Source organism: Mobula hypostoma, chromosome 7 (assembly GCF_963921235.1).
Source record: "Mobula hypostoma chromosome 7, sMobHyp1.1, whole genome shotgun sequence".
In the NCBI taxonomy this organism is placed as follows: domain Eukaryota; kingdom Metazoa; phylum Chordata; class Chondrichthyes; order Myliobatiformes; family Myliobatidae; genus Mobula; species Mobula hypostoma.
In genome coordinates this window covers 23,248,787-23,276,418 of record NC_086103.1, presented here as the reverse complement: position 1 = coordinate 23,276,418, position 27,632 = coordinate 23,248,787, and the positions used below count along the sequence as shown (strand labels likewise).

The 27,632-nt window shown below is 40.3% G+C and overlaps 1 protein-coding gene across 2 annotated transcripts; it reads right to left on the bottom strand.

Moving 5' to 3' along the window:
* sparc (secreted protein, acidic, cysteine-rich (osteonectin)) lies at nt 1-27,632 on the bottom strand. 2 transcript variants are annotated; one of them, XM_063053145.1, is made up of 10 exons: nt 27,482-27,632; nt 15,717-15,789; nt 14,917-14,961; nt 11,872-11,962; nt 10,996-11,117; nt 9,972-10,092; nt 5,614-5,750; nt 3,524-3,672; nt 2,485-2,633; nt 1-693 (listed from the first exon to the last, which is right to left on the bottom strand). In XM_063053145.1, exons 2-10 carry the CDS (start codon nt 15,771-15,773, stop codon nt 665-667), a joined length of 900 nt encoding a protein of 299 aa, XP_062909215.1. In that variant the 5' UTR covers nt 15,774-15,789; nt 27,482-27,632; the 3' UTR covers nt 1-664. The 2 variants fall into 2 exon arrangements, with proteins under 2 accessions (XP_062909215.1, XP_062909214.1); XM_063053144.1 differs by having other exon boundaries at nt 14,917-14,964; nt 27,482-27,631.

Below are 27,632 nucleotides of genomic sequence, written 5' to 3'. Positions count from 1 at the left end.
TGCATGCATGAAATTATTTGTTTTAATTTTTTTATTAGAAAGAAATATGAGAAGTGTGCTTATCCTGTGTTAGTGGATAGCGTAAGGGGACCTCGAGGTAGACTTTCTTCAGCTTGTACAACCACATCCTTATTCCAATTTTTACACTTTCTGATTAACATCTGAGATGTCTCTTTTTCTCCCTTTACAAACTCTTACACATGCAAAGCACATATTAGCACTCCTGCTGTAACACAAACCCATAACAACTTTTGACAGTTTACTGAAATTAGTTCCCTAACACTCAGCCATTGAATCAAAGCAATCACCATCTACCTGTACATGAAAGAGAGAAGCTATGAACCTTCTGGGTTCTGGACATGGATACATGGGCATTTCTTTTTACAAGGGCAACAATCCAGGCAATACTGTTAACACATGCAAGTTAATCCTTTAATTGACAAGGACAATTAAAAACACAGCCAAAACAAAAAGAAATCCATCGAATTCCAACAATTGAACGAAGATGTGCGTCCTTTTTGTCAAAAAGTGTTACTGAAAGCATATGCACTGTGTTACAGTGGTATAGATAATAGGTAAGTGTAGCACCATTAGTGTAGTCAGTCTCTAGATAGCACCACTACCCAAAGGCAGCAATGGACAGCAACAGGTGAAGTAACACAGATTATATCAGAAGATTGCCGTCAATGTCCTCTGTGGAAAAAACAAACATAATATAGAAATTAGATTTCAATTCAAAATTAATTTACTGGTATCTCCTAAATAGTACGCTAAATAATTTGATATTAATGAAGAGCAAGCACTTCTAAACAAAACCACCAGGCTGTTAAACTAGCATCCAGTTGAGCAACCGTAGTCGGAAATTAACAGTGTTTTTCTCTATCATAAAATTGGATATATTAGTCTCGATGGGGAAGCTTGACCTGCTGCCGTGATAGAGCAAGCAACAGGGCTCTGGCTTGGGTCGGAAATATCAGATTTGTTATCACTGACTTTTATGATCTGAAATTTCTTTTGTAGAAGGACAATGCAAAGACATAAAAAATACTGTAAAAATTATATGCTCCAGTGCAAAATAGAAAGTATCAAGCTTGTTGGGAGGCAGAGTCTTATGCATGCAACATTGTACCTGCTCCGTAGGTAGTCATAAAAAAACAAATTGATTGGTTACCCCTCCAGAAAAGTAGGGAAGTTATCCAGACACTTAGATGTTATCCTTCAACCAAAAATCCCTAAAAAGACATTCCCATGCAATATGATAATGACTGGACAGAAAACAGAGCCAATAAGTCAAAGGTCCTTCATCAGAATTGGAAAAGTGAGAAATCCATTTAGTTTTAAGTTGCTGAGAGTAGTGGATAAGACAAAGGGAACATCTCTGTAAGAGTGAAGGCAAGGTCTCCAACACAATACATCATTTATAAAGCCATCTGACGGATAGATTATTGATGGCTTCATTAATCTGACATGTTTTCATCAACAGCACATCATCACGGCAAACTTAGCCTCACCTTAGAGATAGTTCCTTTGGCCTATACATACCTCCATTGAGTACCAGTTCATCCTTTTCTCCTTCCCAGTTCTAATGAAGAAATCTCCAGACTGAAATATTTATCTTTTCGTGGATACAGCCCGAGCTGCTGAGTTTTCCAGAGTTTTATTTTAATCTCAAAGGTATAATATGTAGTGACACACAAAAAATACCAGAGGAACTCAGCAGGTCAGGCAGCATCTATGGAAATGAATAAAGAGCCGATGTTTCAGGCTGAGACCATTCATCAGGATTGGAAAGGGAGGGGGAAAAACACCAGAATAAAAAGGTGAGGGAGGGGAAGGTGATTGGTGAAGATTTTTATTTACAACTATCATATTGTTTCTGAGGGAATTTGCAGCATGCAAATTGGCTGCTGCAATTCATTTAATACAGTAGTAATTTCACTACAGAAAAGCTTAATTGTCTGCCTTTGGCACGACCGGGATCACAACAGACATTAAGGAAATGTTAAGCTGTTTATCTTTTGGATACTTGTCATAGGAGTTTGCTAATTTCAGTTCCATTGAGAGCCGTAGAAATGAAAATCAGGTTGATTTTCCAACCAGCATAGTATTATCCATTATTTTTTATTATTGCCAGGGTGAGGTGGAAAATAATTGTATACCCACATGCTACTCCTGTCCAATCACCACCACAAAAACTCTCATGCAAGTGCAAAATGTATACGAAAAAACTACTCCCATCTAAACCTATTTATATTAAGCATGATTAGACTACTTGCTTCTTACTTTTACTATCCTTAATCTATCGCCTGAAGTACTTGCTTAATACTCATTGCAAAAGAAGATAACTGCCTCAAGGTTGTGAACCGCTTATCAGCATTAAAAATTGCCTTAATCCCCTTTCAAAATCCAAATGCTGCTAGTGGGGAGTTAACTGCAAACTTAGCAATGGACTGTTTTGCTTTCCTGCTGTCTTGAGACACTCACCCTCTTTGATGCCAAAACACATGGCCCACTCCTCCAGGGCAATGTACTTGTCATTGTCTGCGTCGCATTGCTGGAAGAAACGAGTGGTGCAGTGCTCCATTGGGACAAGGGGAGCACGGAGAGGAGCCAACTCAGAGTGAGAAAGGTACCTGGATTTAAAATAAAGGCAGGTTTACAAGGTTTAGATTCATCTGATAATGAATTTTTAACTGTTGCAAGGTGACCTGATGTACTAAACAAATTTTTAGACTCTCCACATAGATTTCCCAAGTTGAAGTGATTTTGGGATTGACACCTTCTTTAGCCAGAGAGTGGTGAATCTGTGGAATTCACTGCCACAGATGTCCATGGAGGCTGAGTCATTGGATATAGTTAAAGCAGAGGTTGATAGATTCTTGATTAGTAAAGTCATCAAAGGTTATGGGGAGAAGACAGGAGAATGTGGAGTTGAAAGGGATGATAAATTACCCATGATGGAATGACAGAGGTGAATTGATGGGCTGAATGGCCTAATTCTACTCCCATATCTGAAGCTCTATTGGCAATTGGATAGAGCCGTGAAAAGGTGGGCACGGACATCATAAATTACGCCTCCTGCTTCTACATAGTACAATTGTACTTCATAATCTCAGAAACAGTTATTGGGGGCATCTTGTGCTTTCGCTGAATCCTTGCAAAACAACGTAGTAACGTAATTAGTGTTTCCAGCTCCACTACTCATTTGGGTCTACACAAGACCTCCATGTACAGAAATAGAATTGAGTACATACAGTACATTTTAAAAAATCAATCAAATCACTGGGGGAAAAAAATCGGTCAAGTTATTGGAAGTTCAATATGCCTTGACTGGATGTTCAAAGATGGCCAGGCAAGATGCTTGGGTTCTATAATTTCTTTATCCATTTATGGATTGGTTCTGTTGGCAGATACATATGAGAAGCCTCACGACTGTTCACATTTGCCTCAACTTCACTTACAGCAAGGTAGATGGAAACTAAACCTGTGATCAACAATGTGCCGCATTTCTGATGAAGCTTACTTGTCAGCTGGGTGTTGGTCAAGTTGTCCAAATTGCCAGTGAACAGGGAAGATGAACATGTTGTAGTTCTTCTCAAAGTCATGAGCCAGAAGGTCCACTGAGTGTTCTCCAGCCTGCAGACGCTTTTCATTTTCATACATCTTCTTCACCTGTTAACCAGAACATGCAGTGGTGATGCTAAAGGACACTGGTGAGTCCCCCTTGGAGTAATGTGAGCAATTCTGGGTCTCTTATCTAAGAAAAGATGCATTGGCATTGGAGAGGATCCAGAGGAGGTTCATGAGAATGATTCTGGGGATGAAAGGGTTAACATGTGAGGAGCGTTTGATGGCTCTGAGCCTGCACTCGCTGGAGCTTAGAAGAATGAAGGGGGATTTCATTGAAACTTATCAAATATTGAAAGGCCTAGGCAGAGTAGATGCGGAGAGGCTGTTTTTGATAGTGGATGAGTCTAGGACCAGAGGGCACAGCCTCAGAATAGATGGATGTCCATTTAAAACAGAGATGGAGAAGAATTTCATTAGCCAGAGGGTGGTGAATCTGTGGAATTCTTTGCTACAGATAGCTGAAGAGGCCAAGTCATTGAACATATTTAAAGTGGAGGTTAGTGGGTTCCTGATTGTCAGTATCAAAGCTTATGGGGAGAAGGCAGAGAGCGATAATAAATCACCATGATGGAATGGCAGAGCAAACTCGATGGGCTGAATGGACCAATTCTGCTATTCCACTCCTATATCTTATGATTTTATATTTTGAAACCTGCAGATGCTGGAAAAAAAAAGCTTAACGGATCAGGTGGCATCTGTCAAAAATGAAGCAGTTGAGATTTCAAATTGGACCAATCATTAGCAGCAGACCTTCAGAATCGTGGGACATGGGGTGAGCCTGCCAACTAGGACAGGAATGAAAGAGACCACACTTCTAGTCTTCCATGAAGTTGCCATTTCCCTGTCCACATTTCCAACTGGTCTATACCCTGCTGTATCCTTTGACAACCTTTCTCACTGTCCATAACTCCACCAATTGTAGTGTCACCTACAAACTAACTAACCAGCTCACCTACATTTGTGTTCAAATTATTCACAAACAGAGGTCCCAATACTAATCTTTGTGTAGCATCGCTGTTTTACCTATTTTATTTCGGATACAGCATGGTAAAAGACCCTCCTGGCCCGAAGAGCCCACAGTGCCCCCACAGATCTCCAGTTAGAATAACACCCTTCCACCACTATCCCCCATCTTTTAGTTTTGAATCCAATCCACCAAATCTTTTCAGATCTCATCTGCCATAATCTTCTGAATCAGTCTCCCATGAGGTCTCTTGTCAAAGGCTTTACTATATCACATAGACAACATTCTCAATTCTATCCTCATAAATCATCTTTGTCACCACCTCAAAACTCACAACATGACTGCTTCTGCACAAAGCCATGCTGACTATCCGTAATATGTCCATATTCTTCCAGATGTGAGTAGACCGTGCACTTTCTGTGCAGCTTTTACACTTTATTCTGCAGTATTATTATTTTACCTCGTTCTACTCTAGCTCAGTGCACTGTGTAATGATTTGATCTGTATGAACAGTATGCAAGACAAGCTTTTCACTGTATCCTGCTATAAGTGACAACAATAAACCGAAACCTACAGACCCTATCCCTAAGAATAGTTTCCCTACCACTGATGTTCTTTCACTCAATGCCTTCATTTACAAAGCCCAGGATCTCAAATGCTTTGCTCCAACTTGGCTGCCACTTTTAATAATCTACATCCCCATCCGTTATACCCATTTTAGGACAGTGCCCTTTCATTTATATTACCCTTTTTTGTTCTTCCTACCATAATAGTAACACTTTATATTTTTCACCGTTCAATGTCATCTGCCACCTATCCATAAACCTGTCAATGTCTTCTGTATTTGCTAATCATTATCCACCTATTTTGTAATAGCACCATGCTGAGCGCTATACTCCTGTGACATTTTGTGCGTGTTACTCTGGTTTTCCAGCATCAGCAGAATCTCGTGCCTTATTTGGCATTGTCTTATTTCCCACATTTGTTTTAACGCGTTGGAAAAGATGCACTTTTCTTGCCTTCATCTTCTGCTTCTCAGTCAGCAGGTTGTTTTGCTCATTGTCGCGCTCGTAGAGGGTCACCAGGACATTTTTCAACCAGTCGCGCATGCGCAGAGGGAACTCAGCCAGTTCGCCATCCTGGCAGGGTTGAATGACTGCAAAGGAATGCAAAGGAGCTCACTTAGAGATATTAAAATATTATCTAATAAGACATTTTAATATATTCATTCCTATACTAATTTCCATGCTGTCCAAACCTGAAAAATCAAACAGAAAATGAGAAATACAGATGAATCTACAAAGACTGGGTCAAAAGGCAAAAATCAAAAGCTGACCATTGCCAGCTTTGGAAGAGAATGTCCTCAGATCCTTAATCCTGTGGGTCAAACGTGTGTGCGCATTGAGAATTTTAGTTTGGAATCCATGCAGGGAAAGCAAGAGGAGGAGGTTTCTCATGCCCCAGCCTCTCCCTATGTTCACTTTCACCCCTGAAGAAATTATGCAGCAACTTGTGGGTATAGCTCTATACTGCCGACAAAAATGGAGTACATGACATCGGTGGCAATTTGAGGAAGAGTTAAGTGAATTGGGAGAAAGGTTGAAGCTTGAGGGAGGTACAAGGAAAGATAGGAAAATGAAATGGTGCTCAGTTACAAAGCCAAAGTGTAACAACATAGCAGCGCAAACACGAGGAAATCTGCAGATGCTGGAAATTCAAGCAACACACACAAAGTGCTGGTGGAACGCAGCAGGCCAGGCAGCATCTATAGGAAGAAGCACAGTCGACGTTTCAGGCCAAGACCCTTCGTTGTGAGTCCTGATAAAGGGTCTCGGTCTGAAACGTCGACTGTGCTTCTTCCTATGGATGCTGCCTGGCCTGCTGCGTTCCACCAGCACTTTGTGTGTGTTGCTTGTGTAACAACATAGAATGCCTTCAACTATGATAGAATTTTTTACAACTATATCCCTTTGCTGAATGCATTAGTGTGAACTATGCTGCTTGAACTAAAAGCCATATTAATCATGGATCTGATGTAGAAAACATACTAGCATAAACACATTGGAAAAAAGTATCTATCTGCTTAAAATTTTAATGAGCAGTGCATCCGATTAAAGGCTCATGCCTTTTTGTGTATGATTTATGTAAATGATAGGGATGTGAATATACATGACCTAATTAGCAAGCTTGCTGATGATACTAAACTGGGAGGTGGGGGTATCTTGTTGATAGAGAGACAGGTCACACTGAATTAGTTATGGAGATGGACTGTGGGATGGCAGATGGATTTCAGCTTAGCTGAAGTGTGAGGTGATGCATTTTGGACATTCAAATCAGGGTAGGGACTATACAGTGAATGGAAAGCACTGATGAATTTTGTGGAACAAAAAGGTCTGGGAATACAAGTGCATAGTTTGCTGAAAGTGGCCGTACAGATAGACAGAATGGTGAAGAGGATGCTGACTGAACCAGAGGACCTAAGTTATAGAGGGAGGTTGCTTGGCTACACTTTAGGAGAATGAGAGGTGATCGCATAGAAATTCATGAAGTCATGGGGGATAATGATAAAATGAATGGTCATAGTCTTTTCCCCAGGGCTGAGGAGTCCCCAACAAGAAGGTTGTGAATACAGACATCCTACCCTGCAAAAACTCATTTCAGGGAGGTAGCACCATCAATTTGTGGGAGACTCCTGGAACTTCCGGGAGAGGTGGGATGTCTGCAATAGAGTAGCTCCTTAGCAGCCGGCCAGCTAGTTTAAATAACGTTAGCTGTGCTAATGAATGAATGACACCTGTTAAACTCACCTCAGCATGTCTTTTACAGTCTTAACCCACCATGGGCAATAGAAAAGTCACTGTTGCAAACAGTGCAGCGAGCAACACTGTCATTATTTTTTGACCCCTATTAGGCAGGGGTACACTTTAGTGTAGTCTGGGGTGACGTACGTTTTATATTTTCTTTTTTTGGAACACTCTGCCATGGTGCTCTCTCTCTCTCTCTCTCGCTCTCAGGCTCTCTCTCTCTTGCGCTCTCTCTTGCTCTCTTGCGCGCTCTCTTTCGCTCGCTCTAAAAAAAAAATCGATTTCTGGGATATTGTATATAATTTGCGGGCATCAGGGAGCCACTAACAATATGCAGGAGACTCCTGGAACTTCCGGGAGAGGCGGGATGTCTGTGAATACCTGGACTGAGCTGCCAGAGGAAATGATTGAGGCAGGTATAATTCCAAATTTAAGAGGTATTTGGAGAGGTAGATGAATGGAAGGGGCCTGGAGGGTTATGGGCTAGCAGGGAAGATGATGTAGCTGAAAGACCTGCTTCTGCACCGTATTTACTCTATAACTCAATGATATTCCTAAACAGCACATTGTATCATGTTTTCACTCTTTTCTTTCCACCCTGGTCTCTTTTTATTCCCTGCTGTCCACTTTCCCTGCTTGTCTAACTATGTACAGCTTTCTCCCATTTCTTTTTAAATGGGCTACTTGATCCTTTCATATGATTACTTAGTGGAATAGTAACACTTCAAATGTGATCATCAGACCATACCATATGGGAGCAGAATCAGTCTGCTCCATTTCACCATGGCTGATCCATTTCGCTCTCAGCCCCAAAATCTTTTGCCTCCTCCCTGTTTCCCTTCATGACCTCACTAATCAAGAATCTAACAACTTTTGCCTTAAACATACAGCTGCCTGTGGCAATGAATTCCACAGATTCACCATTCTCTGGCTAATGAAATTTCTCCTCATTTACCTTCTAAATGGACATTCCTCTATTCTGAGGCTGTGTCCTCTAGTCTTAGACTTCCACAGAACAGGAAACACCCTCTATAGTTCCACTCTATCAAGGTCTTTCAACATTCATTAGATTTCAATAAGATACCTCCTCATTCTCTGAATTCCAGTGACTACAGGCCCAGAGCCATTAAACACTGCACATATGATAAGCCTTTTCATCCCAGAATCATTTTTGTAAACATCTTTGAAACCTCTCCAATGTCAGCACATCCTTTCTTCGATAAGGGATGCAAAACTGCTCACAAAACTCCAAGTGAGTCCTCATTAGTGTCTTATAAAGCCTCAACATTACATCCTTGCTTCTATATTCTATTCCTCTCGGAATGAATGCTATTTGCCTTCCTCAGCACCAACTCAACCTGCAAATTAACCTTCGGGAAATCCTGCACAAGGATTCCCAAGTCTCCTTGCACCCCAGATTTGTAAATTTTCCCTCCATTTAAAAAGTAGTTTATCTTTTCATTTCTTCTACCAAAGTGCATGACCATACACTTCCTGACATTTCCTTTGCTCCTTCTGTACCTACTGCATGTAGTGACTTAGATCAATGTCCACAACTTCCTGTTACGCAGTGCACAAGGTGAACAAATGATTCCTGCCTATCTTCTATGTACAGACCCTCTGATCCTCCTGAATTTGTGACCACACTGAGTTTCTGATACATGGATTAACTAGGTATGCTTCAGTTTCAATTTTAAGTAGTGAATGTTAGGCAGGAATTTATGTTCAGACCAGGAACACAGACTCAGTCCAGAAACAGCAAAGCAACTTAAAGATCCCACCACTATTCCAGCCATAATTAGCCAGTGTACTAAGAAATTACCCTGCAACTTCCTGATTTGTAAGGCTTGCCATAATATTTGTGCTGTTCACTTATCATTTAAGAAATAAGGGGTGCCTGTGTTTATAAACTTAATTCATAGTAACATTAACTAATGAAAAAAAAGCTTCTGATCAAAGCAGCATCATCTTTAAAGCCGAAGTTAATCTCTTATTTTAAGAGAAAAAGCTATCGTGGACTTTAAGGGATTAAATCGAACATCTGATGAAGGGTCATTAACAAGAAACGTTAAATCTGTTTCTCTCTCCACATGATCATCTCTATCATTTTCTGTTTTCATTTCAAATTCAGGGTAATTTTTTTTATCATTAGAGATACAGCCAGTAACAGGCCCTTCCTGCCTAATGAACCTAATCACACCAATGTGACCACAAAGCCTGCTAACCAGTACATCTTTGGAACGTGGGAGGAAACCAGAGCACCCAGAGAAAATCCATGTGGTCATGGAGAGAACGTTTAGACTCCTTATAGGCAGTGGCGGAACTGAATCCGGGTCACTGGTGATGTATCAGCATTAACACAAACTACTACGCTATCATGCCGTGTTCTCATAGATAGCTCTGCTGCTTAGATATTGCAATGCAGCATGAAATAAACAAGCTAACTTATGTGACTGTATTGGTGACAACTTTGTAATGGTAGAACAATAAGGAACGATATTTTCAAAAAAAAAAAATCTTTCTGCACGATTTTGTCTCTGTAAATATTCAGGAAAATTAAACACTTCACATACATTTGCATGGTCCAATGTAGTCCAGATGGAGCTTATGACCCTTTTTGGTGCCCTCCAATGCACATTTGGTTGCAAAGAGCTGGCAGGCACTATCGTAGGAGGTGTTATCAGTGCCACACACCTGGAGTAAAGTTAAAAAGAAACACAGAAATAGTACTGCTATGGTAATGTAAGAGTAATCCCCTCTTCACCAAAACACTTGAGGTTTGAACCAACTTTTAATTCTTAACCGGTCTAAGCTTGGAAAGTAAACAATACTAAGACTGATCTTGCATATTAGATTCAATACAGTATAAAACACGGTAGGATACACAAATGTTATCCATCATGATCCCAAGCCATTCCTATTGCTTGTTAGCTTAAAATCTTCAGCCCTTTTCCACACAAAGGTCACCATTACTGGTAGTTCTTGAATGTTCAGTAGCCGTGCACTGAGCAATTCCCCCAATGCAGATTCCTAATCATGGGTTTTATGATGTTTTCTGCAGATGTTATGGGCACACAAGGCACAAGTATTATTAATGGCAACTTACTTGAGAGAATTAATCGGCTTTTTATTTTGTGTCATCCCTTCTAATAAATCATTTACGACCAAAGTGAAAGGATAATTATTTTCATTATTTCCATATCTCTATTTAGCAAATATTACCAGTCCTATAGATTCAATGTTTTATTCAATGAGAACTTTTCGCACAGTTCAGACCTTTGCATCAAGCAGACTTGCACAGCCATTCAAGTCTTCACTGTTGCTAAAGAGTTGCCAATGTCTATCTTTTGAATGATCGGCTGGCTACACCACAGGAGATCGTTAGACTCTACATTCTGTGGTTTATTTTTGTCTTATATGTCACCAATGTCTCTTTAGAATCTTCAAGTCATTACAGCCTAGAACCTCAGTAACTTCCCACTTTGTAATCGCCTCTAATTGGTGGGTTATTTTGGTTCTGCCTTACCAATCATGTTCCATCCTGCTTCACTTTCTCAGCGACTATAATGTTGGGTTTGACAAACGTTTGAAACTGACCTTCTCAAATTCAACAGTGCTGGGTGGACAAGTTGATGGATTCTGGCAGACACACATGGGCTCATTGTTCTCATCGGCCTCACATATCTTCCCTCGTTTGCAGTGGAAGTTCTCACATGGATCTAGGAAGGCAAAGTCAGATCTCAAACTTACATTACAGAAACACTGATTCATCAATTGGACTGTTGCCCTCAAGCAGATTTCCTTCCAAGCTGTTTCATTTTGAGTGAGCCTCCTCTTCCATAGCAGTGTATTTATTCTATCTCTCCTTTTTTCCATTATGTAAACCAGTGCATAACAAAAATCAGATTAGGATTCAGTTATTTATCACATGTATAATGAAACACACAGTGAAACGTATCGTTTGTGCCAAAATCCAACTCAATCGAAGGATGTGTAAATGTCACCACACATTCCGGTACCAACACAGCATGCCCACATTGTTCAGCTGAAGACTAGTAACAGAAATAATGCCAGCAAAACAAACCCCATTCCTCCCTCTCATACACACAGAGAGTCTTCCAGCTCCAGGACAAGCAGTCTCCAGCTTCAACACTCCAGGGCAAACACTGGGTCTTTGACTTCCCCAGTGGACTCGCCACTGGGTCTCAACTTCTAGACTTCCATGGTTAGAACAGTAATGTGAAGCATCATGTAGCATTCAGTATAGAAAGATAGTGTCGGAGTTGGAAGTGGGAAGGTATCAGTGATGTCCTGAAACTCAAGCCTCAAATTCAATGACTTAGATTGAATTGAATTTAGATTCAACAATTTAGATTGTGCTAGCCATCAAAGGCCAAATCAGACTGATTTGCCTGCTTGCAAATTAAATTCTGGAGAACAGTCAAGCCACAGTCTGGAAACAATTTTACTTACTTTCAGTTTCAATATCTGTCTTGGTATCATCGTCAGTTTCTTCAAAATCTCCTGTGGCAACTTGGACTGGATTTGCTCCGACTGGCAATGCCTATTTGAATACAAATCGCTTGTTAGCTAACTTGATTTTCTCATCCCACTTTGAACGTTGAATAAGGGAGGAATGTCTTCTACAGATCATCCAAGGGACAAAAAAAAAATCTGTACAAAATGTCTGACCAGATTGAATGAATGTTGGCCGTGGATAATTAGCAAAGGTTTAAACTTAGAGATAGTGAGATGGAAAAAGATATCGTCAGAATTGGGTTTCATATCACTGACACCAGTTGTGAAATTTGTAGTTTTGTGGCAGCAGTGCACTGCAATAAAAAAATATAAATTACAGTAAGATATATACATTATATATACATAGATATACATATACTGTATATGTAGTGCAAAAAGAGAGTAAAGATAGTGAGGTTGTGTTCATGGGTTGTTTCATTGTCCCTTCAGATAGTGAAGGAGTAGAAACTGTTCCTAAAATTGAGTGCATGTCCTCAGCTTGGTGTACCTCCACCCTGATGGTAATAATAAGAAGAGAGTATATTCTTAATGATGGAGGCCCTTAATGACCACCTTTTTGAGGTATTGCTTTTTGAAGATGTCCTCAGTGCTGCGGAGGCTAGTGCCCATGATGGAGCTGGCTGAGTTCACAGAACAGTTATTGCAAAGGCAGGCAGGATGTAGCGGTGCAATATCATTGTAAATCCCATTCGTCTTTCGCTTTGGGGTACAGATTTTGGATTGTTTAGTCATAGAGTCATACAAAATGGAAACGGGCCCAACAGCCCAAATCATCCATATCAAATATGTTTCTCAGCAAGCTAGTCTCATCTGCCTGTGTTTCGCCCACAGCCCACTATCCATGTACTTATCTAGAAGGCTTGTAAGTGTTATTAATTTGCTCACCTCAACTGCTAATTCTGGCAGCCTATTCCAAAACTGTAACACTTTATGTGAAAAAAGTCCCTCTGATGTCTCCTTTATGCCTCTTGTTCTTACGCCTATGTCCTCTTGTTTTTAGCACCCAATCCCTAGGGAAAAGACCATGTTCTTTCACCTTGTCTATACTCTTCATAATCTTATATAAGACCATAAGATATAGAAGCAAAATTAGGCTATTCAGCCCTTTGAGTCTACTCCATCATTCCATCATGACTGATGTATCATCCCCCTCAACTCCATTCTCCTGCCTTCCCCCCATAACCTTTGATGCTCTTACTAATCAAGAACCTCTAACTCTATCTGGTCACCCTCCCAATCGCCTAGGTCCCAGTCCTAAGCAACCTCCCCTTGTAAATAGGTCGCAAGTCCAAGCAACATTCTGGTAAACCTTTTCCACATTTTTTCCAGGTCAATAATTTCATATCTATAACAGGGTAACCAAAGCTGTATACAAGGCTCCAAATATGGTTTCACATATTCATCTTATATTAGTCATGAACAAGTTCCTTGACCACCTCAGAAAGCACAGGAAATGCAAATTTGCTGGGGTTAACTATTGTGTCCGAGCTCTCGATGCTGCCTCCTCTACATCGGTGAGATGCATTGTAAATGCATCGTTGAACACCTCCGCTCCATTGTCAAAAGTGGAACATCCAGTGGCCAAACGTTTTAATTCCCATTCCTGTTCCAACATGTCAGCCCATGGCCTCCTCTTGTGCAATCCTCAGGGGGGAGGAACAACACTGTGTATTCTGCCTGGGTAGCCTCCAACCTGATGCATGAATATTGGTTTCCTTTTCCATTAAAAATATCCCTCCCCCTCCCTTCTTCTTCTATTCCCCCCTCTGGCCCCTTAACTCTTCTCACCTACCTATCAGCTCCTCCTGGGTTTCCTCCTCCTTCTCTTTCTCCTGTGGTCCACTCTCCTCTCCATCAAATTCCTTTCTCTCCGGTCCTTTACCTTTCCCACCCACCTGGCTTCACCTATCACCTTCTAATTATCAACCTTCCCCCCCCCCCCCACCTTTTAATTATGTCTTCTTCCCTCTTCCTTTCCAGTCCTGAAGAAATATCATGGCCCAAAATGTTGACTGTTTATTTATTTCCTTTGTTGCTGTCTGACCTGCTGAGTTCCTTCAGCATTTTGTGTGTGTTGCTTTGTTAGAGTGTTTTCTGAGCTGTACACCAATTACAGTTTTTACTGTTGTTATTGAAAGTCCAAGGATGGATATTAGTGACTGTCACAATCTTTTGATGAAAGTCCACTCTTCAAGGAAAAAAAACAATTTGCAAAATCCTATCCAAGAAAAATCAAGCACAGAAAAGGTATCATTGTGTGGATTTTAAGGCAATTACATTTAAATAATAAATTATTATCCTAAAAAGGCAATGAGTGACTCAAAATAAGAACATCTATAAAATCTGTCAGTTGTATAATGATTCAATTGGAGAAAGCTAACAAAAGTGGGCTGTTTACTAGCTTCCCATCTGATAAACATCTTTTATAAGTCGTACTTCAATGGCAGACATTTGTTAATAAGATTCATCAGTAATTCAAAGTACATAGTTCAAAGTTCATTTATTATTAATATATGTGTACTGTATACAACCTTGTGATCTGTCTTCTTGGAGCACAAAACAGAGAAACACAATAGAACCCAATAATAAATATATGCCCACAACAAAGACCATCAAACACCCAATATATGAAAATAGAACACATTGTACAAACAATTAAAAAAGTGAACAAATAATATACAGAACATGAACTGCAGAGTACCCAGAAGTGAGTCCACAGCCAAAGAGCCACCTCCGCACTACAGCCAATCCAGGAGCACGATGGCTGCAGGTCCCACAGCCACAGAATCAGCTTAGTTCCTAAACAATTCATTGTTTAGGATCAAGGATCAACTTTACTCAGCATATACATTTATGTACATAGGTTAGGAATTTGCTGTGGTGTGTGGGAGCAACTTGCAATAAAAACTGAATCTGTTTGCTTTCCTTTTGGAATGTATTTAAATATCAAACTTATCATTATTTCAAATATTGCTTTACCTCTTGTTCGGTTTCCTCAACAACCTCCACTTCAGCCACAGGTTCCTGCTGTGAAATTGGGAAAAATTTAAAAAACAGCTGTCAGACTTAAGGCAATTGCTTTTTGAACTGCAATGTGCTATTTTCAAAACTCTCATCTCCAATCTTTTTATTCAACATTCAACAAGCCTGTCTGAAGCCTTTGATAGAATGCAGAGATCAGGAGAAAACAAATTATAGAATATTCTAAAATAGAAAATGGAAAAGAACATGGAAAGTACCATCTAAAGCAATCTTTTTAAAATCCATTTATCTATTTATTTAGAGACCCAGCACAGTAACAGGCACTTCTGGCCCAATGATCTTACGCCACCCAATTAAACCCATGTCCACTTAACCTACGAACCCGTATGCCTTTGGAATGTGAGAGGAAACTCAAGGAGAAAGTACAAATTCCTTACAGACTGTGGAGGAATTGAACTTGGGTTGCTGACACTGAAATGATGTTACGCTAACCGCTACACAACCTCGCCACCCTATCGTGATTAAGAAATATTTGCTGCAGTGTCCCAAAGTGAATGGGCGTTGTTCTGAATGCCTGCTGGATTTGCACAGTGAGTTCATAATACATAGATTCTAGTGCATTTACATTTGGAAAGCAACAAATAATTACCTATCTGAACAGCAAGTGTAACCTAGTCTGGGCAAGTGGTCACACATACTGGCAAATGCACTTTGCTCAAACTGCACAATCCCTCATCCCAGATGCTGCATTCCAGATTACAACAGCTCTGAACTTGTCTTTTATTGCAAGTACTTACAGGAGCAGCCAGTGCCTTGCCTGCAAGGCAGAGGACAAGAATGGTCCAGGCCCTCATTTTAGTGTTTTGAGATCTGAGGAGAAACAAAAAATAAGCATAAAATTTAATGCGTGTTCATACAAAAATGCTTTTACACAAAGCAATATACAGGAAATCAGTTATTCTTTTGATGCATGAATTCTCTACCTCATCATTTTCCTCACTTAATTATGCTCAGTTCTAAACCTGGAGGAATTGGAGGTTTTTAACAAAACTATTTCTTGAATTAGAATTGGATGGTGAAATTGAGGTAGCCAATGCCACAAGGTCAAAGTTCAAAGTGCAAGCTGTAGGATGGAGTTAGAGAGCAAGTGGATGAGGTAGCCTGATTTCAAGGAACTATGAAAAGGATATACAGTATTAAGGGATTTTTTTTTCTGAAGGTCCAATCATTGTAGATTGTAATTTTCCATGCATCGAACGTATTAGTTCAATTCTTGGCCATTAGTCTTCCACAATGAGTCATTTACGATGTCTGCCTCAACTTTCCGCTTTCAAATGAACTCATCAATCCCTTCAATCATTTGGTTTAAGATAGGTGACAACCTCAGCGAGGGACAAATTATATTTTCCTGTGTTAGAAAGTCATTTGCACTCCTTACAGGGGAACAGAACCAAAACTCGTACAGTTGGAGAAAAGCAGTTTTGGTGATAAAGACTACATTATAAGCACATCTGCTCTGCCAGGTAGATGTAAATTTGACGACTCTGTAAATTTGGATAGATACATGAATGGGAGGGGTATGGAGGTCTATGGTCTGGCTGCAGGTCAATGGAAGTAGGTGAATAATAGTTCAGCATGGACTGATAGGCCGAGGGGCTTCTTTGGGTGCTGTTGAGTTCTATAATTCTATCTAAAAGACTCCACTGCACTATATGAAGGAGAATCAAAGAATTCTTTAGTTGTCTAGTCATCGTTTATCCTCCAATCTACAGCATTAAAACAAATTATTAAACCACTTCTCTCTTTCACTTTGTTAAGTCATGCTTCATGTAAATTAGCTACCACGCTCTCTTTCAACAACAATAATGTTCATTGTCTGTTAAGCGCTTTTTAAAAAAAAATTGTGCAACATATATTGCTTCTTCCATTGCCTACAATGTCTACAAAAGTAAATAGGCTCCTCTATTTCTCCCAATCCCTGCATTGCAATGTCAGTAAGCTCTTACTTGATGAACATTTTTAAGGATTAGCATTATGCTAATCAGAACAAGCTCAGCTCACAATTTTGGTGTGCCCATGACACTAGCAAAAGAAGGGCAAGTAAAGACCTATCACCTTGAAAGCAATCAATGGAAGCATCTCCACTTCCTAAGGAGATGGAGGAAAGTGAGGCTTTCCCATCCCACCATCCCACCACCCCACCAGCTTAGCTGCATTTTATAGGAGCACCATTGAGAGCATCCAGGTAATTTGCATCCCCGTCTGGTATGGGAGCAGCCATGCATCGGACCGGAAGTCCTTACAAAGGACTGTGCGAACAGCTGAGAGGCTCATAGGGGCTCCCTACCATCCATCAGGGACATTTATCAGGAGCGCTGCATACACAGGGCCCTTCGTATTATTAAGGATCCCAACCATCCATCCAGCATTCTCTTTGACTTTCTACCATCAGGCAGGAGACTCTGATGCATAAAAACAAGAACAGTTAAGATGGGAAACAGTTTCTTCCCTCGGGCTATTAGACTTCTAAACTATCTGCAGCATCGTATTCGAAGTGTCACCGGATAATCTGTTCTGTACCTTACAATACTTAATTTATACACTTCAGTTTGTTTGTTTATGTGTACTACAGTGCCTTACACCCTGGTTCTCAGAGAAAATTTGTCTTGTATGATGGTATACATGTATATAGTTAAATGACAGTAAACTTGACTTGCAGGAGGTTTGGGGAGTACTCTTCTGAAATTAATATTCAACCACTTCAAATAATCTCTCTTCTCCCTGACCCCAACCCCCTCAATCAGGCAGAAAATATAAAAGCTTGAAAATGCAACCATGAGGTTCAAGGAGAGCTTCTAACCAGCTCTAATTACACTCCACAAATGGACTTCTTGTACATCAATGAGATACTCTGTACCTCCAATCTACCTTGTCCTGGCCCTTCAACCTGCAATGCAATTTGTCTGTAACTGCAACATGATATTCTGCAATTTGTTATTGATTTTCCCTTGCACTATCTCAATGTGCTTACTCTTCATAATGATCTATACAAAAACTTGCAAACCAAAGATTTTCTACTCCATCTCAGTACTTGAGACATGAATACAGTAAACCAACTCCAATAAAACTAATCAAAGTATTTAAAGAGCCCCCACACAGGCGGTACAACAGATTGAAATCAGCTCCTGGAATAAATTCGGAGAGCACTGGCATTTTGATGGGTTCCATGTGTGATTTAAAAGTTTTATGGGAGGGTCATTGCAAGGTCACAGCCTTTCAGGAGTCAGCTGTCTGAATAGAGACTGCCTCAGAGCTGGGATATCACAAAGTGACTTCAGAGCCATTTACTTGCTGTTCTGTTTTGCTTGCCTCAAAGAAAAGGCTTGTTTCAATTCAAAATGCAGTTTTTGTGATAGAGGAGTAGACTCTTATACAATAGCAATTGAAACCAGTCTGAACATTTGACAGTAATGGCATTATATGAGAGCTCCAGTGGCATATATGGCAAATAGCAACTTTTAGGTTAGGATGTCAGATTGTTAATTTGCTTGTAGCTTAACTTTCTTATGTTTGCTTGTATATTTAATTTTAATATAATCACCTATATACATATAATTATTCAGTGAATTTTTGAGCAATTATGGTACAGTTGCTTCTGTATTTTTCTCGAAACTTCTTTGTTTTCAGTGGCAGGAGTCACACATCTGGAATCCGGCTATTTTTACAGGTTAATTGCTATCACTGACTGGAATTTGCTGTCTCTAGTCTGAGTGTGAGATGACCACAACTTCTTTTCTTTTCCTTTGTTCTCTCTGCTCCTCTTTGTTGTTCGTTTTCCGCTCTTGTAACACTTAATACGAGGGGTGATTGATAAGCTCGTGGCCTAAGGTAGAAGGAGTCAATTTTAGAAAACCTAGCACATTTATTTTTTAACATAGTCCCCTCCTACATGTACACATGTCCAGCGGTCGTGGAGCATACGGATCCCTTCTTTGTAGAAGTCGGCGTTTTGGATCTCCAGAAAGTGGTTCACAGCAGGGGTGATTGATAAAGAGATGAGTTATTAACTCTGAACTTTCTGCATAATCACTGAAAGAGTTGAGCTGCACGTGCATGTAACGAGAGCTGTATAACTCAACACACATAAAAATTGCTGGTGAATGCAGCAGGCCAGGCAGCATCTCTAGGAAGAGGTACAGTTGACGTTTCGGGCCGAGACCCTTCGTCAGGACTGACTGAAGGAAGAGCTAGTAAGAGATTTGAAAGTGGGAGGGGGAGGGGGAGATCCGAAATGATAGGAGAAGACAGGAGGTGGAGGGATAGAGCCAAGAGCTGGACAGGTGATTGGCAAAAGGGATATGAGAGGATCATGGGACAAGAGGCCTAGGGAGAAAGAAAAAGGGGAGGGGGGGAACCCAGAGGATGGGCAAGGGGTATAGTGAGAGAGACAGAGGGAGAAAAAGGAGAGCGAGAGAGAAAGAATGTGTGTATAGAAATAAATAACGGATGGGGTACGAGGGGGAGGTGGGGCATTAGCGGAAGTTTGAGGTCTATGTTCATGCCATCAGGTTGGAGGCAATAAGGTGTTGTTCCTCCAACCTGAGTGTGGCTTCATCTTTACAGTAGAGGAGGCCGTGGATAGACATATCAGAATGGGAATGGGACGTGGAATTAAAATGTGTGGCCACTGGGACAGGAGGCCCAGGGAGAAAGAAAAGGGGGAGGGGAGGACTGTGTAATTTATCTCCTTTTACCTTAGGCCATAAATTTATCAATCGCCCCAGCTGTGGACCACCTGGAGGTCCAAGACGCTGACTTCTACAAAGAAGGGATCCGTATGCTCCACGACCGCTGGACTAAGTGTGCAAATGTAGGAGGGGACTATGCTGAAAAATAAATGTACTAGGTTTTCTAAAATTGACTCCTTCTACCTTAGGACACGAACTTATCAATGACCCCTCGTAAAACGATCATAAGCAACAAGTTTTATAGCTCATTCTTGACTTCTGAAAATCCTTTGGGCTATAAAAGTTATAATATCCCACACGTCCCAGAACTTCATCAGATCAATGCTTCCTTAATGTTGGAGGGACACAGCACGTCAGGCAGCATCTAAAGAGGAGAATAAACAGTCGACATTTCGGACCTTGGGTCTGACTTGATACTGTCTGATTTGCTGAGCTGCTCCAGCATTTTGTAGGTGCTGCTCAAGATTTCACCCATCTGCACACTCCCTTGTGTTTAATGTTTCCTTAATGACTATTTTGAGTAGTCAAGTGTGTAATCAGATTAAGACCTGCTTTGTACTTGATCCCTATGGCTTGCTTTCACAGAACAGTGCACTGATTCTATACATACAAAATTAACACATTTCAAAAGAAGATAGGGATCATTTATATGATGAATAATTTTAAAAAATTTGAACATTTAATAATTGCCGTGCAAGATTTTCACAGGCATGAGGAATGAAAGACATTCACCGAAATAGGTGGGAGAAATTTGGCATTCTCAAATGTAATGGAACAATGACTGCATTAGCATAAATAATACTTTAATGATTGATTTACTAAGAGAAATGATATGATCAATATGGGTGAGTTGCAGCTGTTGGCTATTGTGGACTGGACTCAAACGCTTCATTTGGTACAGGGCAGACATGTTTACTTTCCATTATGTAACCGTGCAATGGGGTCTTACTTCAGCACTTTACATGCAAGACTGCTCCACACTGATGAGGTTACTGCATGCATGGAAACGTGTTCTGGGTGTGTTTTTAACTTGCAATAACAAAGTGTCAAAAAGAGTTTAGAGATGAGTAGATCAAATGAACTACCCACCAGCTGTGGCTTTCTCTCTGCCACATCTACTGTCCATTCATTTATGAAGATCCTTTAAAGTCAAACATTTGAAGCCCATCCATTACATTCAGATTCATTTATTTATCACATGCACATCGAGACATACAGTGAAATATGTTGTTTGCATCAACAACCAACACAAAAATTGGATATGCCAGGGGAAGCCCGCAAGTGTCACCACACATTGCTTGCCCACCAGGGTCAGCAGGACCAACAACAAAACAAAACAAAACCACAGCAAAACAATCCCCTTTTCCCCCTCCCACCCACTCACACACACAGACAGGCTGCCTCTGGGTCTCCAGTCTGCACTGGACTCAGGGACTCGCAGGCCTCAGGCCTCCAGCTTCCCCAACAGATTCACGTTCCATGGCTTCGACTCACCATTACTTATCTCACCCTGATGAACTCCAGCTGCTTGGGTTTTATTAAATCACTTTTCCTGATACTAAGCGCCTTAACTTTTTAAACAAAATCTAAATTCACATGGATGTCTTTTCCATTTTCTTTGAACCCCACTTGTCTTCCATTTGATTATTTTGACAATCTCACCAACAATCTCCCAATTATTTCTAAAAACAATCTGATAAGACTTTTGCCAGAAAACCAAAATACCTCAGATGCTAAAAATATGAAATAGGAGTAGAAAATTCAGAAAATCCTGATCAAGACAAGCAGCATCTGTGGAGATATAAGCAGTCAGTGTTTCAGTTCAACTGCCTTAAAAATAATGAATCTACACTGACTGAGGCTTATTAAGGAGTTTCTTACAACAAGGGACTGAGATAAAAAGTAATGTACATTATTTTCTTTATGATATCATTTGTTAAATAATGCAATGACATTCACTGTGTGTGTGATACAAGAGTTGTTTAGTTTCTTTGATAATATAGTCACAAGATTTAACCATGTAATTTAAATAGCCCCTCCCCTATATTGACCATTTTGAATACATGTTTATTTAACTTGATTTGAACTGAATAATGAGTCATCATTCTTCGCTCAAAATGATTAGACCACCAATTCTAATCACATTTTATGATTTGGTCACAGAAGCTAGACTGATACTGCATAGCCATTGTTCAGCAGGTGATTGATTTACTTGAGAGAATTATTCTGCATATTCATTAAACAATTTCTACAATTTTTTTAGCCTTGTCAATGTCTTAATTTTGGGATCTTACTGCATAAAAATTAGAATATATGTTTTCTTACAAAATACAAGTGACTGCTTCTTGTCTGTAGAACTTTGGCGAAAAACGACAAAATAGAGATTTGTTACATTTTACGAGATTTACAAGTAATGGAATGGCACGATATTCGTCAGTAGTGTGTATAATACAAAATATTGCTGGAAATAAGATAGTAAAGTAAAATGTACAGGTAAATAGGATATATGTCTATTAGGAGCAGAAAAGATTTTCTTTGATTTGAGATTCTTATTAAGCAGCATGTGCAAGTACCCCAGAATGTGGACTCTTGGTGCCCACATAACTGAGGCTTGGCAGCTATTTAAGGAAGTCAGTAATACTTTTGGCATCTGGAGATATGCTTTGGACACTGAAAAATAGTTTGTCAAAAATGAAAATTTTCTTAGCATTGGTTTCTTGGTTTCAGAACAATCAGCTCATCAGATGTAATATGGTTATGCAGCAATGTCATCTGACATTCCCTTTTGCATTGTCCCATCTTTAGATTTTTCTTCATAACAGGAACCGACTGAGAGCTATCACCAAAATAGCACAGACGTGCTTTAGCACAAACAAGTTCCAAACCGCACAGTGCAAAAATTATACAAAGTTCACTTTATTTGTTGATGAAAAGCTTCTTCTACTGATATATTCTCTTACGTCCAAATAGAAATCCACAGAGCTAACTTGAACAATGTTAGATGAACAAATCAGGAGTGAATGAAGACAATCCTACTGGAAAGGTAACATTCAAAAAGTCAAATAAAATTGAAATGTTTGCTTGCAGCAGTTCTGTACAGAGCTGGGACATACTTGCAGAATCGTAAGAAAATGTACTAACACATCTGAATTTTTACTGAGCTGAAGAATTATAATTTTACTTGAAAGATTTCAAAATCTAAAGCAGTTGCCTAAATGATTTGATTTATTGTGAATGTTTGAGTGGCAGAATAGCTCAGTGGGTTTAACAAAACTGAAGAGCACTAGAGTTCAAATTGTTCAAAATCAATGTTTACCTTTACATCACTGCTAGACCATGAGTTTTAGAATCACAGAACAGTAGAGTGCAATGAACAAATCTTTCAGCCCATCTATGCCATGCTGAACTACTATGTTGCCTCGTTCCACTGACCAAACCTCCCACCCATGTACTTATCCAAACTTCTTTTAAATGTTGAAATCAAACCTGCGTCCTCCACTTCCACCGGCAGCCCATTCCACTCTCACCACCTTCTGAGTGAAAAAGCTCCCCCTCACCTTCAACTTAAATATTTCACCTTTCACCCTTAAACTATGACCTCTAGGTCAACTCTCACCCAACCCCAGTGGGAAAACGCCTGCTTGCATTTATCTTATCTATACCTTTCCTGATTTTGAACACTTCTAACAAATCTTCCACGTTCTCCTACACTCCAGGGAATAAAATCCTAACCAATCCAACATTTCTTTATAACTTAGGTCCTCACTTCCTGGCAACATCCTTGTAAATTTTCTCAGTACTAGTTCTATATTAATGAAATACTTGATGAGGTTTTCATGCATGTTGGTGAGAAATTTTTGGCATAATGACTATATAAAGTATGGGAAAATGTGAGTCCTGATGAAGGGTCTTGGTCTGAAATGTCAACTGTTCATTCCTCTCCACAGATGCCACCTGACCAGCTGAGTACCTCCAACACTGTGTGTGTTCCTTAAGATTTCCAGCATCTGCAGAATCTCTTGTTTATGAAAAATAAACACTGACTACAGAAATGGTCCAACCCACTTGAGGGATTGGTGGGTTTGAGTTATTCTGCCACTGTTCTTTTCATGCAAGCCTGTACTTTGAATAAATGCAAAAGTCACATTAAAATGACACATGATCAATGGAAGCAAAGTTCAAAGTAAATTTATTATCAAAGTACATATATGTCACCATATACAACCCTGAGGTTCATTTTCCTATGGGCATAATCAGCAAATCTGTAGCATACTATCTATAAAAGGATCAATGTAAGACCATCTAACTAGGGCATTCAAGCAGAGTGCATTAGACAACAAACTGTGCCAATGCAAATATAAATAAATAGCCATAAATAATGAGAACATGAGATGATGAGTCCTTGGAAGTGAATCCATTGGTTGTGGGAAGATTTCAATGATGGGGCAAGTGAAGTGGAGTGAAGTTATCCCCTTTGGTTCAGGAGCCTGATATGAGGGGTAGTAGCTGTTCTTGGATGTGGTGGTGAGAGTCGCTGTCTGTGAGGAGTTTATATGCTCTCCCATTGACTGTGTGGATTTTGCCCCTGGGTGCTCTGGTTTCCTCCCACATTTCAAAGTTAGTAGGTGTGTGATTAGTTCTGTTACCATGCTGTATTGATCTTTATTTGAGTTGAGGGTCTTTTAACAAGGAGGGGTCTGTGAATATTAGCCATGGTGTATTCTCTCAGAAGCCTGTATGATTAATGGAGAAGTGAATGAACAACGGATGCTCTGGCACACAGGACAATTTCTATAGAGGCCATTCACTTGCAAACGTTGGAAAGATTTGAATGAGCTGAATTCTGGGAGTGAAAATATATTTTCCTTTAGAAAGTGCAGCAGCTGGAGATCTGAAATAAAATCAGAAGTCACTGGAAACATTCAGAGGATCTAAGATGGGAGAAACAGTTAATATTTCAGATGTATTACATTGGTGTTGGTAGATGTAACAGAGATGTTTTTCTTTGCATGTTTAGGGATCTGACGCATACGATTTCAAGTGCTTAAAGGAGTACCATAAGAGATTTTGAAAACCTACAGGAAATCCTCTTTCCCAGGTAATTTCCTCTCACCCCCTCCTAGAGCCAACATGAACTGGGTTGATTTCGGAAGTTATGGTTACGATCTGAACAGGAGTTCGATTCAGCTGTGTTTCTGTGACCACTTATTGCAAAAAGCGGTCAGAAATACAGGGAAACTTAATTAATACCTATCCAAAATAAGCAACCATTCACCCTGTGAGACTCGAAAACAGAATTCCCATTCCTCCTGTGCTCTTTGCTGGACCCGCTCACTGGACCAGTACAGATTTAAAGAGGCGCTTTGGAAAGATTCCCCCAATTTGGTAATAGCATCTAGTGTAATTCCCTCCCGCACTGTAAAACCCAGAATCTCGCATAGTTAGTTAGCAGTAGTAAAAGGACTAATTCGGCTGTGAGGAATATAACACCAATTAATCATTCTGGCTTATGTACCATCGTCAATACATGAACTGTAACCGTATAGGGACTCTTGCTTTTCTCAATCCGAATTCCTTTCCGACTATATATATAGATTTCTGAACCACACTTTAAATTATCGAATTGACGTTCTAAAATTGTATTCTGTTTTTCACCTTTCTCCAATATTACACGTCTTACATATATGATATTCCACATATAGTGTGATGCAAAATGTATTAGGCACTCCAGATATTTTTAGTAAGTATGATAAATTGGCTTTTGATCTGAGTGCGGTTTATTTTGTTTTAACGTTAATGGATCGAGCAGTCTCGTCGCATTCGTAAGCAATTTTCGGCGCACTGCCTTCTGTTTTGACATGGAAATTGGTTGAAAGGGCGGGGCCTGTTCAATATTAAATAGGATTAAAATTGTTCAATGTCATTTCCAGAACACAAGTGGAAATCGAATGAAGAAATTGTTACTCCGGATCCCATGTTGCATATATAAAAAACACACGCTACAATAAAAAAACACAATAAATTTAAATACGTAAGAATTTAAGAAAGCTTCTATACATCGATTGATTGCATGTATGGTCCATAGAGTGACGCTAGATACAGGAATGTCTGTACATAAGGTGAGTGACAGGAAGTGATAAGGTAGTGGTGGAGTGGGTTAGTAGCTGGAAGTGTTGGTCAGCCGTACCACTTGGGGAAACTGTTTTTGGGTCCGGTGTTCCTGGCGTGGATGTTACGTAGTCTCCTCCTCCTCCTGTTGGGAGTGGAACAAACGGTCAATTGGAAATTGGATTTAGATTTCAAAACTGGGTGTGTGTTGGGGGGGGCAGGGGTGTTGATTGGGGATATGGTTCGAAAGAGCAGAGAATTCAACTAATGCGTGGTTCGTTCAAAGAGGCGATAGGATGACGTGAATACGCTGACACTTTTGTCTCGCTCGTCGAGCTGTCCATCGGTCGATCGGTCCCGGAGCGGAGATACGAGAGCTCCACTTACAGCTGGGAGCCTTCACCTGCTGCTGTTATCTGGCCACAACCGAGTCACAGAACCCACCCAAAGCCTCACCGTGTTCAACATTTACTTCTCCCAACCGAATAGTCAAGATTGGTAAAATAAACGAGTGCAGAGTTACCACAATAAAGAGCTGCACACTAGCGATAATTACAGTACATTCGAACCCTCTCCCCCCCCTTAAATGCAGAAGTAGATGCTTTACAGAAACATTTTATTAATCATCCTCGCGTATACAGGCTTTTGTCCGGCAAACTTCCACATTTAAAGCAAGTCTACGTTGAAAGGGGCCAGGGACAAGTGAGGAAATACGTTAACATTGATATGGATACAAACGTATATCTAAGTAATTCTGATAAGGCTCTTTAGTTATAGATTAGATATTTTGAAAGGTGCAAAACTAGCGATTCACAGCAATTACCGGTTCGCCGCTTCTAAAGAAAACTACGAACACATCAAAAGAAGTTTTAATTACACCCGACAGTTTCTGGAAAGATGCAATGGGAAGGGCCTCTTTGTCGTCGACGGAACAAGAATTTCACTTCTTCTCTTCATCCTCGGCTTCGCTTGTCTGTGCCAACAGATTGTATCAGATTCTTCGTCGACTGGTCCCATCTCGAACGCAATCTCACTCACAGATCTTCACTTCCCCTACTGGAACCCAGCCCTGAATACACAGGCTGGCTTACTCCCGCTGTTCGTCGGAGGAGACAGCTCACTTCAGAGAGTTCAGTTCGCCTTCCTCAAACAAAGGGCCCCCTTTGTCCAATTAAAACTAAAAGCACCTGTTTCCTAACGGGGCTCTCGGAGGCTGCAGACTAAACGATTAAAATCAGAGAGGATCTGTAAAACTACGGTAACACACACAAAATGCAGGTCAGGCAGCATCTATGGAAAGGAATCTATGGAAGAGTCGCAGTTTCGGGCTGAGACCCTTCATCGGAACTGGAAAGGAAGGAGAAAGAAGCCAGAATCCATAAAACTACGTAACCCCGGTGCCTAGTTCATCAAAGGACAAGGAAGTTTGTATCCATCCTGTGAACAAAGTCCTTCAGAAATAAACAAAAATCCTTTGAAACATCGACAGTAGCAGGCAAGCGCTGAGAATTACAACGCATTTAAAGACCATTGAAGGCTGTGAATGGAAGTGTACGTGTGAAATGCAGAAATCAAAGTTTTAAGCAAAGCATCAACAAAAGAGTGGATTGTTAAGAAAATCTGAGCAAAATGGGCTGCAAACGTGAATGCGCCGGGAATAAAGCTTAGGAATAGTGTTGCAGTTTAGGACTAAGTGTAGATCATACCTGAGAAGGACGACCGAACAGCAGAAAGAGAGCACCGGGCTGACTGAGGCGGTGCGAGTGCTCCAGTCTTTAGTGCAAGCCTGCAGGAAATGAAGCAATGCTATCCCCGGCGAGTTGGCTCTCTTTCAGCCTCAGTCCTTCCCTCCCCCTT

What these genes read in the sequence shown, in the direction of transcription:
- sparc (XM_063053144.1), bottom strand. Translation starts at nt 15,773, where the DNA reads ATGAGGGCCTGGACCATTCTTGTCCTCTGCCTTGCAGGCAAGGCACTG. An exon ending in GCAAGGCACTGGCTGCTCCT is followed by an intron (nt 14,965 to 15,716) that starts GTAAGTACTTGC and finishes CCAATTTCACAG; the next exon opens with CAGGAACCTGTGGCTGAAGT. An exon ending in GCACTGTTGAATTTGAGAAG is followed by an intron (nt 10,093 to 10,995) that starts GTCAGTTTCAAA and finishes ACTTTACTCCAG; the next exon opens with GTGTGTGGCACTGATAACAC.